Raw genomic sequence first — 17,866 nt, forward strand, 5'->3', positions numbered from 1 at the left:
GTTGAACATCAGCTAACAGAACAGACATTTTTAAAGCAAAGGTCTTTACAAGTGCAAACCACACTCTCTCTGAAGAAGGTATTTTGAAGATTGACCAGAAAATTGGAATGTAACTGTTATATTTGTTAGCTTTACTGCAGTTACAGAGCACACACTGGATGCCACTCATTGATCAAAGGGAAAAAAAAGTAAAGCAAACCCAAGTAGTTCTGCTCTGCATTACAGCATCAGCTGAGAGCTCGGGAAGTTTTGCCAAGCCATTGTGTTCTGTCTTTGTGCCTGTGTTCAGGTGCGCTGAATCTGTCTTAGTAGCTCCCACTGGCACTTGGTCATCTTCCCTGGCGCAGTTCTTCAGCTTTGCTTTATGACTGGAATGTCTCACACAATAATAATGGATTTTACAGCACAGCCCACTTCTCCACATAACATCAGTGCATCCCTCTTATCCCCATAACATAGAATCATCCAGGTTGGAAGAGACCTCCAACATCATCCAGTCCAACCTAGCACCCAGCTTTATCCAAACAACCAAACCATGGTGCTAAGTGCCTCATCCAGGCTTTTCTTCAACACTTCTAGGGACAGCAACTCCACCACCTCCCTGGGCAGCCCATTCCAATGCCAGTCACTCTCTCTGCCAACAACTTCCTCCTAACATCCAGCCTATAATTCCCCCAGCACAACTTGAGACTGTGTCCCCTTGTTCTGTTGCTGGTTGCCTGGCAGAAGAGACCAACCCCATCTGGCTACAGCCTCCCTTCAGGTAGTTGTAGACAGTAATGAGCTCTGCCCTGAGCCTCCTCTTCTGCAGGCTGCACACCCCCAGCTCCCTCAGCCTCTCCCCACAGGGCTCTCACCAGCTTCATTGCCCTTCTCTGGACACGTTCCATTATTTTGACATCTCTCTTGAATTGAGGAGCCCAAAACTGGACACAGCACTCAAGGTGTGGCCTGAGCAGTGCTGAGTACAGGGGCAGAATAACCTCCCTTGTCCTGCTGGCCACACTGCTCCTGATCCAGGCCAGGATGCCACTGGCTTTCTTGGCCAACTGGGCACACTGCTGGCTCATGTTCAGCCAAGATCATCTCATCTGTATATACAAGAAAAAGTACAAATTGGGTTATAACTTGCCTTTGCAGGTGAGGACCTGTATAAGGAAACTCAAGACAATGACATTTAAGGTACTTCAAGAGATCTGTCCAAGCAGACAGCGTTTGCTTAAATAACAGCATAATCTTGAGATTACAGGATTTGTCTTGATGTGCACTTACTGGTGAGGCCAGACCTCTGGTTTTTTCAGCAGGCTTTTCAGGAGCATTACAGTAACAGTGGTGACAACCTCTATTTAGTTAACCTGCTGTGCTGGGACAAGGAAAATCATAATGTGTTTGACGTGTTAGTAATGATTTTTTTTTGTACCAGGGAAACACTGCAGAGTGTCTCCTGCAAACATCCTAATTAAGGAGTGGATTTGAGTAGACATACAATCTCTGAAATATCAGAAGTTCCACTCAATTTAATGTACATCCAGCAGCTCCCAGGAGAGTGTTTTGAAATCACTAAGCTTCTGTTTAGCAAAATGGGGATGAGTGTAGGGGCTCTGAAGGACTGTAAATGAAAGATTACTTAACTCAAAGGGAATTGTCTGACTCTTGAATGTTTTAAAACAAGCTTCTTGCTCAGTAGCTTGAAAAGCAGATGTTCATATTGTGCAGAGCCTTCCATGAGTCCATTCAAACAGTCAAACACCTTTTCAGGGTCTGTTGGGAAGTGCCCTGTGAGTCTGATCCATGCGATGCAGGTGTTGAACCTGCATGAAAAGCAGTCTTCTAGTTAAAGATCTCAGTGTGTTTTCATCAGAACATTCATTTCTTTGTGCACTCAGGATTCCCTGAAAAAGGAAGGTAAAAGCAAAAAGAATATTCATGTTTAAAGAGAGAATAGTTAGTTCCTAATGCCTTTAGCAATCAAATCACCTTAGAATCATAGAATCAACCAGGTTGGAAGAGAACTCCAACATCATCCAGTCCAACCTGGCACCCAGCCCTATTCAGTTAGCTAGACCATGGCACTAAATGCTTCAACCAGCTGTATCATATTTGATGATTTAAAAAGAAAGCATTAAAACAGGTTGGAACCAATGGGAAACTTCAAAGAATCAAATGTTCATGGTCCTTTTCCTACCGCTTCATGAATCTCACAATACTTTGCAGAGATTTAGTATTGGCAGGTCTGTATATCTGCATAGAATGTCCCTGATGTCCATGGGACATTGGTGATGGGCTTGCCAAAATGAATCATATTCTAAAACTGTGGTTTAAAATGGGAAAATGCAACAGGCTGATCCTTTACTACCTGTTCTCTGCCTCCTGCATCGCCGTGCTGGTGGATGAGAAGCTCAACATTAGCCAGCAGTGTGCAACTTGCAGCCCGGAGGGCCAACTAAAGCCTGGGCTGCATCAGGAGTAGTGCAGCCAGCAGGGCAAGGGAGGTGATTCTCCCCCTCTGCTCTGCTCTGGTAAGACCTCATCTGGAGTATTGCATCCAGTTCTGGAGCCCCCATTGCAAGAGGGATGTAGAGATGCTGGAGCATGTCCAGAGCAGGGCTATGAGGATGCTCAGAGGGCTGCAGCAGCTCTGCTGTGAGGACAGACTGAAAGAGTTGGGTCTGTGCAGGCTGGAGCAGAGGAGGCTCCCAGGTGACCTTCTTGTGGCCTTCCAATATCTTAAGAGGGCCTACAAAAATGCTGGGGAGGGACTTTTTGGGCTATCAGAGAGTGATATGACCGAGGGGAATGGAGCAAAGCTGGAGATGGGGAGGTTCAGAGTGGAAGTGAGGCGGAAGTTGTTGAGCATGAGAGTGGTGAGAGGCTGGAATGGGTTGCCCAGGGAGGTAGTTGAGGCCCCATGGCTGGAGGTGTTTAAGGCCAGGCTGGCTGAGGCTGTGGCCAGCCTGCTCTAGGGTAGGGTATCCCTGCCCATGGCAGGAACCAGATGATCCTTGTGGTCCCTTCCAACCCTGACTGATTCTATGATTCTATCATTCTAAACAGCTTTTCTGAAGCCAGGAGTCTTGGCTCAGTGGCATTGTGAGATTTTACTGCTTTATCCTTTTGCCTCCAGAGAACTCTTATACACCAATTAGTCCCTGCTCAGGAGAGAGGTGTTTTACATTTTTTAATTAGTGGTATTATGTTCAGTAAACACACCCAGACACAAATTTTCTAGGAGAAAAGAGAAGGGGTCTTCAGCCTTGCTTCTTTCCCTGGTAGAAGCAGCCTTTTGGCAAGGACAAGCAAACTGTTAGAGGATAGTTTCCTCCCTTTAACTTGCAGGTTAAGGCTGTGAACCTGTTGGCTGACCTGCTCCCCTAACACCTGATGGGGCTGTGCAACTCTCCCAGCTCTCCACCTGTCAGGTCAGAGCTCTGTCCTAGGCAATGCTTTTGCCTTCATTGTAGAAAAGAAGCAATCACGCAGTAGGTGTTGTTACTGTATCTAGGCCACCACAATTTTTCACCTCCTTTACAATCCTTTTAACACAGTGTACTTCTGTGCTTAAAGATGTCCTTTCTGGAAACATCAGTTCTTGAGCTGCAGTTGGTAACAGGGTTTGATTTACAAATGATGTGTAAAGATGCACACACCCAACAAACCCTGCCCCACATAAAGCTGTGTCTCAGGGGCTCTTTTGTAACTGCCAAACCATTCAAGCTGCAGGAGAGAGCAGTGTTGTGCTTTGCTGGTCAGGTGGGAAACGTGCTGGAGCAACAGCTTTAGCACATCTCCCATTCGGCAGAAGACAGGCTGCAAGCTTTTTGCACCTTCTGTTAAACCTGCTGAGAGGGCATGAGTGACTTTCTTCTTTCAAGCATGTTTGGGAAGAACTATGTGACTTCACAGACGTTGTCTATAGAAAAGGTTGTCTAAACAATTCATCTGCTTTTTATACTTAGACTTTTCAGTGAACCTTTTCCAGGAGCTTTTTCTAGACAAGTGTTGCTACCTGAGGGGTGGTTGTGGCCAGGAGGAGGTTGCTCTCTTCTCTCAGGTGGCCAGCACCAGAACGAGAGGACACAGCCTCAGGCTGCGCCAGGGGAGGTTTTAGGCTCGAGGTGAGGAGAAAGTTCTTCACTGAGAGAGTCATTGGACACTGGAATGGGCTGCCCGGGGAGGTGGTGGAGTCGCCGTCCCTGGAGCTGTTCAAGGCAAGGTTGGACGTGGCACTTGGTGCCATGGTCTAGCCTTGAGCTCTGTGGTAAAGGGTTGGACTTGATGATCTGTGAGGTCTCTTCCAACCCTGATGATACTATGATACTACTATGATACTATGATACAGTTAGGGCTGTATTAATGAGCATTCCAGCAAGAGCCACTTTGTGCCAAAGACACCCTCTGCTCTGCTCCCAACCCCTATCCAGCCCCTGAGCCTGTCCTTGAAACAGGCTGTCCCTTTTTTCTAACACATAAGGATATTAGCTGAAACCTACCTTATAAAGGCAATGTGGAGCTTAATTTAAAACTATGACTTGGGTCTATGTGAGATTATTCTCTTGCTTGCTAAGGGAGAACGTGATAGGCTCTGAAAAGTAATTTGGTTGAAGTAGGCTTACACTACCAGGTGATCACCTGCTTAATTTTCTTGTTAAGGGGAGGGGAAGATTTCTTTTCTTTTTTTTTCCCCCCACTTGCTCCCTTCTGCTCTCTTCTCCTCACCTGCATAGTTTTGAGGTCCATGGGGTGAAGGAATAGAGTTTTAGTTAACTTCTGGGAAACCTTGGGAACTGAATTACTAATTTATTGCTGTATTGAATCTCCAGTCTTAGGAGATCTGCAAAAACTTAAGCCCTGCATCAGTATTCTCTGATGGACCAGCATGCCAGCCACAGCCAGCTCATTTTTCTGTGGTGATGCTTCTCCTACCACTGTTAACTTTACTGAATGTCAGGTACAATCCTTCATAGCATACATTAATCTTAATTAACAGTGCCTTTTCAGCTCAAGGCTCTCTCTGTGCCATGGGCAGGATGGGTTCCTAATGACCACTATTTGAGCCATGATACTTCAGCCTGGCAATGTTTTGATTCTCTTCAACAGCTGTATCATTGTTGTGACTTGCATGTGTGCTTGAACTTTTGTTTTAAAGGCCTTCACTTTGAGGTCAGCTGTTGTAGTAACTAGCTTTTATCAATGGGCTTTTGTTTCTTTCTTATTGCCTGATGAAAGAGACATTTGGACTTAGGTTTTCCAGGTATTGAAGAGGAAATAGTTTTCTCTTGAACTTTGGTATGTGGGGGTTCAAGCATTTCTTCTCTGTTAGCTCTGGCACACGTTTGTGTTCTCATTTTGTGTAGCACAAATAAGCTTCGAGTTAACTCCTAAGTGACTTCATCAGCCATAAGATTGAATGTATTTTGTCCCTAGAGCTCAAGATTCCAATACTTTCCCATCCTGAGATACATCCTTCTAACTCAGCTTTCAGCATAGCTAAGTCAATGCTTAATACAATGTTCTTTCAATTCCAGTCCTACATGGAAGATCATCTGAAAAACAAGAACCGTCTGGAGAAAGAGTGGGAAGCTCTGTGTGCTTATCAGGCTGAACCCAACGCCACCAGCACTGCACAGCAGGAGGAAAACATCCAGAAGAACCGCTCACGGGCTGTAGTACCATGTATGTATACCTTGATTTGGATTATTGAATCATAGAATTAAACAGGGTGGAAGAGACCTCCAAGCTCATCCAGTCCAACCTGGCACCCAGCCCTAGCCAGTCAAATAGACAATGGCACTAAGTGCCTCATGCAGGCTTTTCTTGGACATCACCAGGGACAGCAACTCCACCACCTCCCTGGGCAGCCCATTCCAATGCCAATCACTCTCTCTGCCAATAACTTCCTCCTAACATCCAGCCTAGACCTCCCCTGCCACAAGTTGAGACTGTGTCCCCTTGTTCTATTGCTGGTTGCCTGGCAGAAGAGACCAACCCCACCTGGCTACAGCCTCCCTTCAGGTAGTTGTAGGCATCAATGAGGTCTGCCCTGAGCCTCCTCTTCTGCAGGCTGCACACCCCCAGCTCACTCAGCCTCTCCTCACAGGTCTGTGCTCCAGGCCCCTCACCAGCTTCATTGCCCTTCTCTGCACACATTCCAGCACCTCAACATCTCTCTTGAATTGAGGAGCCCAGAACTGGACACAGCACTCAAGGTGTGGCCTGAGCAGTGCTGAGCACAGGGGCAGAATAACCTCCCTTGTCCTACTGGCCACACTGTTCCTGAGCCAGGCCAGGATGCCATTGGCTCTCCTGCCCACCTGGGCACTCTGCTGGATCATGTTCTGCTACTTTCTGCCAGCACCCTCAAGTCCCTTTCTGACTGGCTGCTCTCCAGCCTCTCTGTCCCCAGCCTGTAGCACTGCTTGGGGTTGTTGTGGCCAAAGTGTAGAACCCTGCCCTTGGCCATGTTCAATCTCATCCCATTGGCTTTTTAAGCTTTTGATGCTTTTCTCAACATCGTTTGCACAGTGGTTTGAAAGCTACAGGTGAGAGGCAAACAGAGTACAGAGCAGCTTCTCTGTGTGCTTGAAAACTCTAGCTACAACTGTGGGCTGGCTGCAGGTCCTGTTGTCATATCAGAGATTGTTTATCTCCTTATAAGTGCATATATGTTACAAAATTGTGCAAATATATCACATAGCACTGCTGCAGCTGTGCTATCTCTTGAAATTCAATAGCCAGAATGCTTTTCTGTGTTGGAATATAGTTTCTCTACAAGAGTGGCATCTGTAGCCATTCAACAGAAAGAAGTTTGGCTTGTGTTTAGACAAGTTGGTATCATGTCCATCCAACAGTGATACTAACAGTCTATAATCAGAGCTAGATGATCTGTTTATCAGATACTCAGCTGTACTGAATGAGCCCCTTTAGGCTTCAGTGAATCAGCTTGCTAACTGGCTTCTCTTTCTGTTAGGTATGGGATAAAAGAGAAAAAGGAGGAGTAAAAAAAAAGCAGGGAGTGTTTATATTCCTCAAATCTGCTCTTTCCTAAAGCAGGCACCTTTCTGAGCTTGAAATTAAAGCAGTGTATTTTTCCTATGCAAATATATGTGTCTCAGAGATTACATTGGCAATCTATGTCCACACATTTTATTAAGCAACCAATGAAACAAAACTGGAACTGAAAATATATGCAGTCCACAGCAACAAAAATGTTCTCAGTCAGCGTGCCCACAATCCAGCTGGGAGCTTGGCAAACATATATGACTATTTTAATTTTTAAAGTGCCCCAAAACCATTAATTTTTCCCATGAGAGCCATGAGTAAGTACTATTCCTGCTTTGGAAATGGGGAAATGATAGGTAACACACTAAGTAAATGTCAGAGCCAGATTTAGAGTGAAGGTTCTTTGGAAGTACATGACAATTTAACTGAGCCATCACTCCCTGCATATTTGCTTCAGCAGAGTTTGGCTCTCTTGTTTATGTAGTGGCACTTTGCTGCAGTATTTTGCTACATAGAGGAGAGCAGTAGTTTGGTGATGTGAATTCCTCTGAGTAAATATGGTGCTGCTTGAAAGCCTTTTGGGGAATGAGTACTTCTGCCTTACATGTGTTTGGGGAGCAGGTCTGTTGAAATGTTCTGAAGCAATGGCCATGAAAGTTAAAGGAGTGCAAGCCTTCTGTGCTCTTTCCCATTCTGATATAAAATAGCATTTATCCAACATGATAGGAAATTTAAAGTGCTCCATATTAGTGCATATTGATCCAAGTCAGTCTTCCAGCTTCAAGTATTCTTCTCAATGCCTATTTACAGTCAGACCATCTTAGAATCACAGAATCAACCAGGTTGGAAGAGACCTCCAAGATCATCCAGTCCAACCCAGCACCCAGCCCTGGCCAGTCAACCAGACCATAGCACTAAGTGCCTCATCCAGGCTTTTCTTGAACACCTCCAGGGATGGTGACTCCACCACCTCCCTGGGCAGCCCATTCCAATGCAAATCACTCTCTCTGCCAACAACTTCCTCCTAACATCCAGCCTATAAATCTTACACCATTCCAAGTCAGTGCTCATAAATGAAGCCAGGTTGTTACTGGTTGCTTGCTTTGGGGACATCATGGGAGCTACAGGTGTTGCCAGAAATGGATGCTGGTTAGTCAGCCAAAGTAGGAAATGTGTCTGCATGATACAATGAGCAATAAGATAAGGACCTCAAGACTAGATCATTCTAGCTTTGAAACCAGAAGCAACAGCTGCAACAGAGATTTTTTCGCTTGGGTGTCATGCCACATGAGAGAGCTCAACTATTCTCAGAGATAATAGAGTCTGCCTCTTTTCATCATGTTGTACCGTGTGGATGAATCTGTCTACACTGCTCAGCCTTCAGCTGACAGTCTCTGCCTTTGCCTTTTTCCATGGCAGATTGTTATGCCTGTTCTTCCCACCACTGAGTCTAGTAGGCTAAATCAGTATGACCTGGGAAGGTTTTTTGGGCATAGATAAAGTGGCTGTAATTCATTGAAGATTTCATAGAAGCATTTTAGCACATTTAAAAATCACTTAGTACTTTTGCAAGAGCCAGAGGCTATTTTTTTGTTTCATTACAATGTGGCAAAATCTATTAGAGATAGTAGTGCACAGAGAACTTTCTTTTTTGACTACACAAAATAATCTATCCTTACTTTATGAAGTTGATGTAGTCTGGTATAAAAGCTGTCAGGTTAAAATTACTTTGCTAATGGATGGAAAGCGTGGCATAGAGTTTAGATGATCTTAAATCTTGATAAGGTGATGGTTGTTGTAGACTGTAAGGTCAGAGTGAGATGAGAAAGAGTCCAGTTTGCCCACTCTTTTTTTTTTCTCCATAGCAAAGTCACAGATTTGCCTCATAATAAGTGAAGAAGCAAGAAGGCTGATATGCTTTTGATATGCTACAAAGTTGTTTTGCTGCATTCAAAGTATTCTAACAGAGTAATGCCTTGTTAGCGTTTCCTTACTCCTTTCATATTCATAATCACCTTGGCAAGGTGGAACAAGACTGACAATTCATGTAAAAGATTTCATCTTAGGAAGACATCAAAGAAGCACTAATATTATGTTGTATTTACTTTGCATTTTCCTTTCCTGACCAGTCTTAAAGTAATACTGTGTTATTTTTTACTGTTTATAATGCTGATGTAATTTCCAGGCTAACATTATCTTCAGGCACAGACTTTTATCATAATACTCTTATGCCAATCTTTTCTATTTAGAAACAGCTTTTAAAATACTTGGGAGCAGATTCTTCATGGTCTTCAAACTGATCCAGTTTTAGTATGTATGCATGGAACTTTAGGACTTGGTTTAGTGGACTTGGTGGTACTGGACTTGACAGTCTTAGAGGTCTTTTCCAACCTTAATGATTCTGTGATCCACTTTCTCGCTTCCTTGTTTCCAGCTTTTGTTTGTTGGTTCTGTTCCTTCAAAAGTGCCTGACTAAAAGGAAACAGAAGACAGAGTGCATTAGGCAAAATGTGACCCTTATTTTTCCAAGCCTTCAGTCCCCATCTGGAAAACAATAGAATAGATCTTCATTAAGTTGCACAGCCACTCGCATTGTGAGATGGCACACTGCTGTAGTATCGGTCACTCCTTCAATGATCCAGATAGATGTCACATGTTGCATTCAACTCAGTCTCCTAAATGCAGGAATTCAGTGCCATTTGAGATGTCTAATGTATTTGAGGTACCCACACAAAGCTGGTAAGTATAACACAGCCTCTGTGGGTGACCTGTGGCCTCCTAACTGCTAGACTAAGTGTCCTTAGAAGAGTTCAGATATCCCTATAAACATGATTTCAAATTCGCTGGGCATGATTCTGTGAAACAGTAGAGCAAGCTGCCTAAATTGAAGTATCTCCATGTAGCTGTCTTCCTGTGAGACAGCTGTCTTCCTGCTGGTCAGTGCAGTGCCATTAAGAGAAGTGTGTAATGGCCAAAAGTTGCTATTTGGGTTACAATGGATTTAATAACTTTAGGCTGCCCTTGCATATAATCTCTGGGAGCTTCAGATGCTGGTTGAGGAGGGTATAAGTCTTCAGCACTTGTATCATATGTGTTATCCCTGTGCAAAGTCTCATCGACTCTGCAGTTTCACAGACAGTAAAACACTCTCCTATTTAGTCAAGTAAATCAAGTTCCATTAGCTGTAACCTAATCCACACAAAGATAATCTGTATGTAGGCACCAAACCTTAGGTTTCTTAGTGCAAACTCCAGCTAGTACTCCTGGAGTACTCCTTTAGGAAGCCTCTCTCAGCCACGCATACCTATCTATACATTTTGCTGTAGCTTGGCTGGAGCAACAGCAAATGCAAAGCAGTTCAGCATTCAGCAGTAGCTAGTGTAGCTATCTGAAATGATGACTAGTTGCAGCTTGGCCAGACTGCAGTAGCTACTAACAGCATTTGTCTTTTCTCTCACTTCGTTATTACCATCTCTCTCCTCTCCTATTTCTTCATTCATCTTTCTTGCTTGCTTTTTAGATTACACTTATGTATCTTCCTTTTCTGTCATCCCCTTCCTCATTTCCTGCTTCTCTTCCCCTGCTTCTAACACAATCAATACGCAGTTTACACACATGAAAAATATATCCTCTACATTCAGCATTTTTCCCTTAAATGCTTATTGTTAACATAACAAACTGGTGTCAGTGGTATTCCTTTTTCCCCCTTCTTTCTCCTTTTTCTGCCTCTTTCTGAAGAGCTATTATGCTAGTTCCTAGAAGCTTTGAGGTGATAACAGGCATAGACAAGCACAATCTGTTCGTTGTCAATATGAACACTTTAGTCTGAAACTGAAGCACACATGGGTGCAAACTCTTGATGTATGCAGAAAACACAGGCACAACCTTTTTTGCAAGCCTTTTTGTTGTTGTTTAGTTTGTTTTGGTGGGGCTTTCTTTGTTGTTGTTGTTTGTTGTTGTGTTTTGGTTTGTTGTTGTGTTTTGGTTTGGGTTTTGTTTGAGAAGAAATACAAATTATCACCTCCTTTTTATTAGCAAAACCTTAAGGTGTCTCTCTCTCTCTGATAAACCCTCCAAGCTGGAAGGATAATTATATGGTACACTCAATCAGAGGGTTGAGTTTGAGCTAGTGCTAGTTTGAGCCTAGCTGGGATATTTTGGTGAGAGGAACTAGATTATAGGCTGTGAAAAGGAAATGATGGTGATGGCTACTGCACTCGTAGGCTTGCTGTGATGTATAAGAACAAGACCATAGATAAGAGAGTTGCTCTCTGGGCTTTTTTGGACTGCACTTCTCTCTCTAACCTAACCTGGCATCTGTGTGACTAATCCATCTCCTTCTTAACCCCCTTGGCCGACCCTTCAAACTAACTTGAGTGTAAGGCAAAGTCTAGGGTAAGGTAGAGGGGTGGGGGGAAGGTGGAAGGGTGGTTGGGAGCCCCTTCTGGGGACTCTGGTTTCTAGGAGGGCTGTTGTGTTTCTGTATTGTTTTTAACTTGGTTATTTCTGTATCTAGCTGTATAGATTGTAAATATCTGCTTGTATCTTGTGCTAAGCTGTGAATATAAAGCTTCATTCTTCAATTTGCAGATTGACTGAGTCTAGTCTGGGTGATTTTCCAAAGTGTAGGGGTGGCAGGGTAACACCCAAACCATCACAGAAACAACCAAACAAAAGACTCCAGGTCCTGAAGTTTCTAATCTGACATTTGACTTGTGTTGGAGAGCCACGCTGACATCTGTTTGCTAAATACTGATGAATCACTTTCTACTCTCTCTCATCCATTTGAAAGCATTTCACATGTTTTCTTTGGTGATTGGCTCAAACACATTTGCTGTGTAATGAATGAGGCTTATCCTGAGTGCTTACTTAGAATGAGATACGTGAGAGATCACACATAGTGCACACAACCTGCACATCTCCTGCACAGCCAAAAGATTTCAGAGCTGTAGTTTTGTAGTTTCCAAGCACTCTGTGACACACCTCATTGTAAAGCTCCCTATAAAAAGTCTTGGGTAGCCTCAAGATCTCAAATGTCACAAGTTCATTTTTACTTCTTTCCTTGGCAAAGTAAGATGGAAGTGAATAATGTGCATGAAGGTGTTGCCTTTCTCATAGTCTTTATCCTCCTGTTGTGCTGAAACCTTGCCATTGAAATAATTTAATGTGAACAGTAAAGAACAGCTTTTCATTCATTTGACTTGTTCACCACAATAGACTGTGCAGAGTAGTTTGCTGAGAGGTATAAATTGTGCAGGTTATGTACCAGGTACAGAGTTGTTTGGGATTCATATGTAGAGACTTGGACATCTCTTACACACATTTTCTGCATGGGATCTGGTCACTCTTTCTGTAGTCAGTGAAAAGAAATGGGTGCTTCTGGAGTGCAATTTAGCCTGTTTGGTTTAGATAAACCAGGATGACATGATTCATAACATATAAGTATTTCTTTCCTCCTAGCAGAAAGTGAGTCTAGATGACTGGAAGAGATGCAGACATCTGCATTGTCACTGTCTAAATACAGATAAATAAACCCCATCCATTATGTATGTCCCAGAGTAAAGAATGGAGTTTGAGCTGTGCCAGCTCTAAACATAATTGATCTAGCACCAGTAAAAATACACATTAAAAAGTGATGGAAGAATCTTCCAATATGTAAACAACATGAGTAAATCTTTTATGTGCAGAGCTGCTGTTTCTTAGTGGTGTCTGAACTAAGTACCTTCCCATCAGTGTAAGATATCTGTAAGTGTTTGGGATGTACCAGCTCTGAACACAATTAAGCTAGCACCAGTAAAAATACACATTAAAAAGTGATGAAAGAAACTTGCAATGTGTAGACAACATGAGTAATTCTTCTATGTTCAGAGCTGCTGTTTCTTAGCTAGTGGTGTCTGAACTGAGTATCTCCCCAGCAGTGTAAGATATCTGTAAGTGCCCTGCCATACTTCTAGGTGCAGTTGTTACCAGCATTTTCTCTCTCCCACAATCATTTCCAAGTCATATTGTCTCCTCGTGTCTCTAGTGTAGCACCACACAGCACTGGTCTTTGATCAAGACAGATTAACTTACTGTCCAGCTCTCAACTGTGATGTTCCTGCTGTTCATTTTATAGAGCAGCCAGATGAACAAAGTGTATCAGATCACTTCTTCCATGACCCTACAAACACAGGAGTGGTTGCTATAATACTTGGGTTTTTTTCTAGTGGTCTGCCTAGTTTGAATCTTAACCTCTCTGAGCAGTGGAGTTCCACCTTTTTCCTATGGGAGGTAGTAGCACATTATTGTGCATCTCATGAAGGCATGCTTTCTGATACCCTCCCTCTGAGATATCTTAGTACTTCATTGCTGACTCCAGCTGTATCAAGGCTATGCTAGATTGGGAGTCAGAAGGAAAGATCCCTTCTGATATTTATTGTTTGTCCATCTTGAAATACACATTAACATTGTTTGAATTAAAATTGCTAGACTGCTTGCATAGACTCTTTCTTCTCTTCTTTTCTCCTTTACAGATGATCATTCCAGGATATGTCTGAAAGGTGAAAATAGCCACAACAATTCAGACTACATCAATGCTAGCCCGATTGTAAGTATTGTTAGCCTATGAGAAATAATCCACATAGTCACTCTCCATTCTTCCACGGTGCTAAAAAATGCTTAGTTGAGGCACCTCACTGTTCAGATTGTGCAACCTCAGATTGTGAGCACCTCACAAATAGTGTTCCAGGCTCTTCTTTCAAGTTGAAAAGAAGTAAATCTTCTATGTGTGCATGCAATACCCTAGAAGTTTATGTACTAAGAAAACAAAATCATTAGGTAGTCATTGTTCTACCTTGTAATGTTGTCAGTTTTTTCAGCACTTGATGTTTAACTTATGGGTCATAAAATTCAAGTAATACATCCTTAGTGGAGCTTTTCCTTCTCTCAGGAGGTAAAACTTCCTTGTTCTTTTTTGCTTTGTGCTACTAGCAGCAGTCACAGGAGGAATCATTTCTGTAGCCATGGAGTGCTGAGCTCTACAGGCTTCTGAACTTCTTCTGTATTAGGAAGTGACATTTCCTCTTATTCATAGAATTCATAGAATCAACCAGGTTGGAAGATCACCCAGCCCAAGCTAGCACCCAGCCTCATCCAATCAACCAGACCTCTGCCTCCACTGCCCTGCCAATGCATGGCTTGGTAGTTTTGTTGCTCTCCTGGATCTTCTCTCAGCTTACTGATTGGAAAGCAAAAACAAGATCACTTTCCACTTGTGTATTCATTCATACTGCAAAATAGGACAATCCATTTTTGCATCATAAAATCATAGAATCAACCAGGTTGGAAGAGACCTCCAAGATCATCCAGTCCAACCCAGCACCCAGCCCTGGCCAGTCAACCAGACCATAGCACTAAGTGCCTCATCCAGTCATTTCTTGAACAGCTCCAGGGACAGTGACTCCACCACCTCCCTGGGCAGCCCATTCCAATGACAATCACTCTCTCTGCCAATAACTTCCTCCTAACATCCAGCCTAGACCTCCCCTGGCACAACCTGAGACTGTCCCCTTGTTCTGTTGCTGGTTGCCTGGCAGAAGAGACCAACCCTACCTGGCTACAGCCTCCCTTCAGGCAGTTGTAGAGAGCAATGAGGTCTGCTCTGAGCCTCCTTGAATATGTAAAAGTGTTTTATTCAAACTGCTAAAAAGTACACAGAATTACTTTGTCTTTGGCTTAGGGTAGAAGGGAAACCAAAGCATCTGCAGGCTTCAGGGATCTCCAGCTGCTGTTTTAGAGGACAGATAGATGTGCACAGATTAGGACAGGTTTTGGACTATTGTTAAGTATGTCTCTGAGTAGACCATGCTCTAGCTGACTCCAGAATCAGTAGATCAGAGTGACTTAGCACTTCAAGAAATGCGTATCCTGCTTGTAACTTCATGTAGAGACGTCCAGCTCCAGCGCTTCGGTGCTCCGCCTCTCTTTAGGGCACAGTTGGTGAGTTACGTTTGATCAAGTCTTAGGTTGATAGCAGAGGCTGAGAGGTTTTGTGGCAAGCACAGGAGTGGGAGGTGTTAGCTGGAAGTGAGATGCTGTTTCTTTGTAAGGGCTTGGTTGTAATTCACATGACTACAGCACGGTGCAGGAGTGGAACTGCAGCATCTGTAGACCGTGCAGAGCCAGATTCAGTGTTGGCAGCAGTACAGATGCTGTGCTTTTGCCGAAAAACCAAGATGAGCTTTTGACACCTGCCCAGAAATCTGTGTGGATACAGCTGTAAGCAGCTGGAGATGGGGTAAATTCTTGCATGTGTGTATATGCTTGTTGCAATTGTAATTCTGGATTACAGTTAATTACACTGAAAAGTGTAAGATCAGGTAGTGTTGGGGGTGGAGAGACGTAATCAAGATACACTACTGACATAACTGGGAGAAGATTTGCTTTGTCAGGATGCCTGAAGCTAATGCAGGAAGAGGATCTCTACTTCCTCAGCCTTGGCTCTCATGGTTTTACAGGGTACTGTAATCTTGCCTTTCAATCCAGTGCTTAAAAAGGGTATTTCCTTTTGCATGATTAGAAGATACTTATTTTTTTGTAGCTTTCCAATCCCTGGAGTTGTTCAGAAAAAAAATAGATGAGGCACTTAATGCCGTGGTCTAGTTGATTGGACAGGGTTGGGTGCTAGGTTGGACTGGATGATGTTGAAGGTCTCTTCCAACCTGGTTGATTCTATGATTGTAAGGATTTTGTTCAATGAAACAGATCACACTGATGAAGCAAATATTCTTATGGTTGTCCCAGATTTGCCATTGGAATGGGCTGCCCAGGGGGATGGTGGAGTCACCGTCCCTGGAGGTGTTCAAGAAGAGACTAGATGAGGCACTTGGTGCCATGGTCTGGTTGACTGGTTAGAGCTGGGTGATAGGTATGACTGGATGATCTTGGAGGTCTCTTCCAACCTGGTTGATTCTATGATTCTTACAGAAATATTTCTATGCCCAGAGGTAAGTGGGTGCACAAGTACTTCATTGAGCTGGGACAAGCACCCAGTATCTTGCATAGTCATGCAAAATTGCCAAGAGAAACTCTTGAGTTCCTCTTCTTCGTGGTAGGATAAGGGGCTGTACTTTATGGAAAGGAAGGGCCACAGCCCACACTTATGTAGATGCCCTGCTCTTCCAAGGGAAGGCACGCTCCAGGTGTTCTGTGAGTTTCACTAATTCAGTAGTCATTTCTCTGCTTTGAAAGCAATAAATAAAACATGTGTTTCCTGAAGTTGATGCAGTGACAGGTTGGTAGGAGAAAGTCACTACTTTGCAAGCCTATAGTTTGGAAAAATTCCCTACAAGCTGTTTCATTATGATAAAAGTTGAGTATCTTCAGGTTAGTGTAAACATGATGGTTGATGTGATATAATTTATGTGTAATGAGATAGCCCATAGAATCATAGAATCAACCAGGTTGGAAGAGACCTCCAAGAGCATCCAGTCCAACCTATCCCCCAGCCCTATCCAGCCAACTAGACCATGGCACTAAGTGCCTCATCCAGTCTCTTCTTGAAGACCTCCAGGGACGGTGCCTCCACCATCTCCCTGGGCAGCCCATTCCAGTGCCAATCACTCTCTCTGTGAAGAACTTCCTCCTAGCATCCAGTCTATACTTTCCCAGCACAACTTGAGACTGTCCCCTTGTTCTATTGCTGGTTGCCTGGGAGAAGAGGCCACCCCCCACCTGGCTACAACCTCCCTTCAAGTAGTTGTAGACAGCAATGAGGTCACCCCTGAGCCTCCTCTTCTCCAGGCTAAACAACCCCAGCTCCTCATAGGGTTTGTGTTCCAGGCCCCTCACCGGCTTTGTTGCCCTTCTCTGGACATGTTCCAGCACCTCAACATCTCTCTTGAATTGAGTATTTTCAGGTTAGTGTGAACATGATGGTTGATGTGAGATCATTTATCTGTAATGAGGTAGCTCATAGTTTGGAAAGATTCCCTATGAACTGTTTCATTATGATCAAAGTTGAGTATTTTCAGGTTAGTGTAAACAGTGTTGGTTGATCTGATATAATTTATGTGTAATGAGGTAGAATACAATGGTGGCAGAGACATTCAGTGTCTGTTCTCATCTCGGAAGCCTGCTGGAATACACTGGGCACTTGACCCTGCAGCGTTTGCGCTTTCAGCCTGAGCTGGACATACATGGTCTTGATTCCGCTGTTTATTTGGGAGCTCTGCTGTCAGCTGACACATCTTAGCAAGTGTGCAGTGGCTGTGGAGGACCAATAAGTCTGCCTTTATTCAGTCTTGCAAAAATCCTACCCTTCCTTTCCTTCAGGCTGCCGCCTTTCAACTTAAATAACCTCAGTAATTATCATGTCAATGCAGCGATGTTCCCGGTGCCTTTGCGCCTTGCAGCGCTGGCTTTAGGAGCGGGCATTGTAGTGAGCTGCAAGATGGGCATTAATAGCACAGGATCACTACTGTCTGAACTGACTGGAAGAGGCTTTTTTGTCCCTGCACATGTGAGCTGCCTGGTAGGGAAAGAGTGTAAAATAAAGTAATTATATTTGAGCTTCGTAAAGGAAGGCTTCCAGTCGTGTACATGTCACTGAGCATCTCCAGCTTCTGGGTCAGTGGTCCAGCCTCCAGCTGGGGCTCACTCAACCTTAACTTAAGTCTAAATGAGTGCAGCAGTACACCGTAAAAAAAAACCCTCCACCCTAGACAATGAGCTGGCCACCTGCCCACATGTTTCTGCCTTTTAAAAACTGCTGCCCCCCCTCTCAGGGCCTCCTTTCCCTCCAAGATGTTGTGAAAACTGGGGTTGGATTGGTGGTGGGTAAGGAAAATAGCAAAGATTTAGTCAAAGTCCTTCCCATCGGTCTTTAATT

General features: G+C 43.8%; 1 protein-coding gene across 2 annotated transcripts in view; it reads left to right on the forward strand.

The window, feature by feature from the left end:
* PTPRN2 (protein tyrosine phosphatase receptor type N2) overlaps positions 1–17,866 on the forward strand; it is a 705,188-nt gene that overhangs the window by 625,080 nt on the left and 62,242 nt on the right. For both annotated transcript variants that reach the window (XM_064162805.1, XM_064162806.1), the window contains 2 exons: positions 5,526–5,673; positions 13,512–13,585. In XM_064162805.1, the coding sequence (XP_064018875.1) occupies positions 5,526–5,673; positions 13,512–13,585 (222 nt within the window). The remainder of the gene's footprint in view (positions 1–5,525; positions 5,674–13,511; positions 13,586–17,866) is intronic.

The sequence above is a fragment of the Pogoniulus pusillus genome, chromosome 23 (genome assembly GCF_015220805.1).
Source record: "Pogoniulus pusillus isolate bPogPus1 chromosome 23, bPogPus1.pri, whole genome shotgun sequence".
Lineage (NCBI taxonomy): Eukaryota > Metazoa > Chordata > Aves > Piciformes > Lybiidae > Pogoniulus > Pogoniulus pusillus.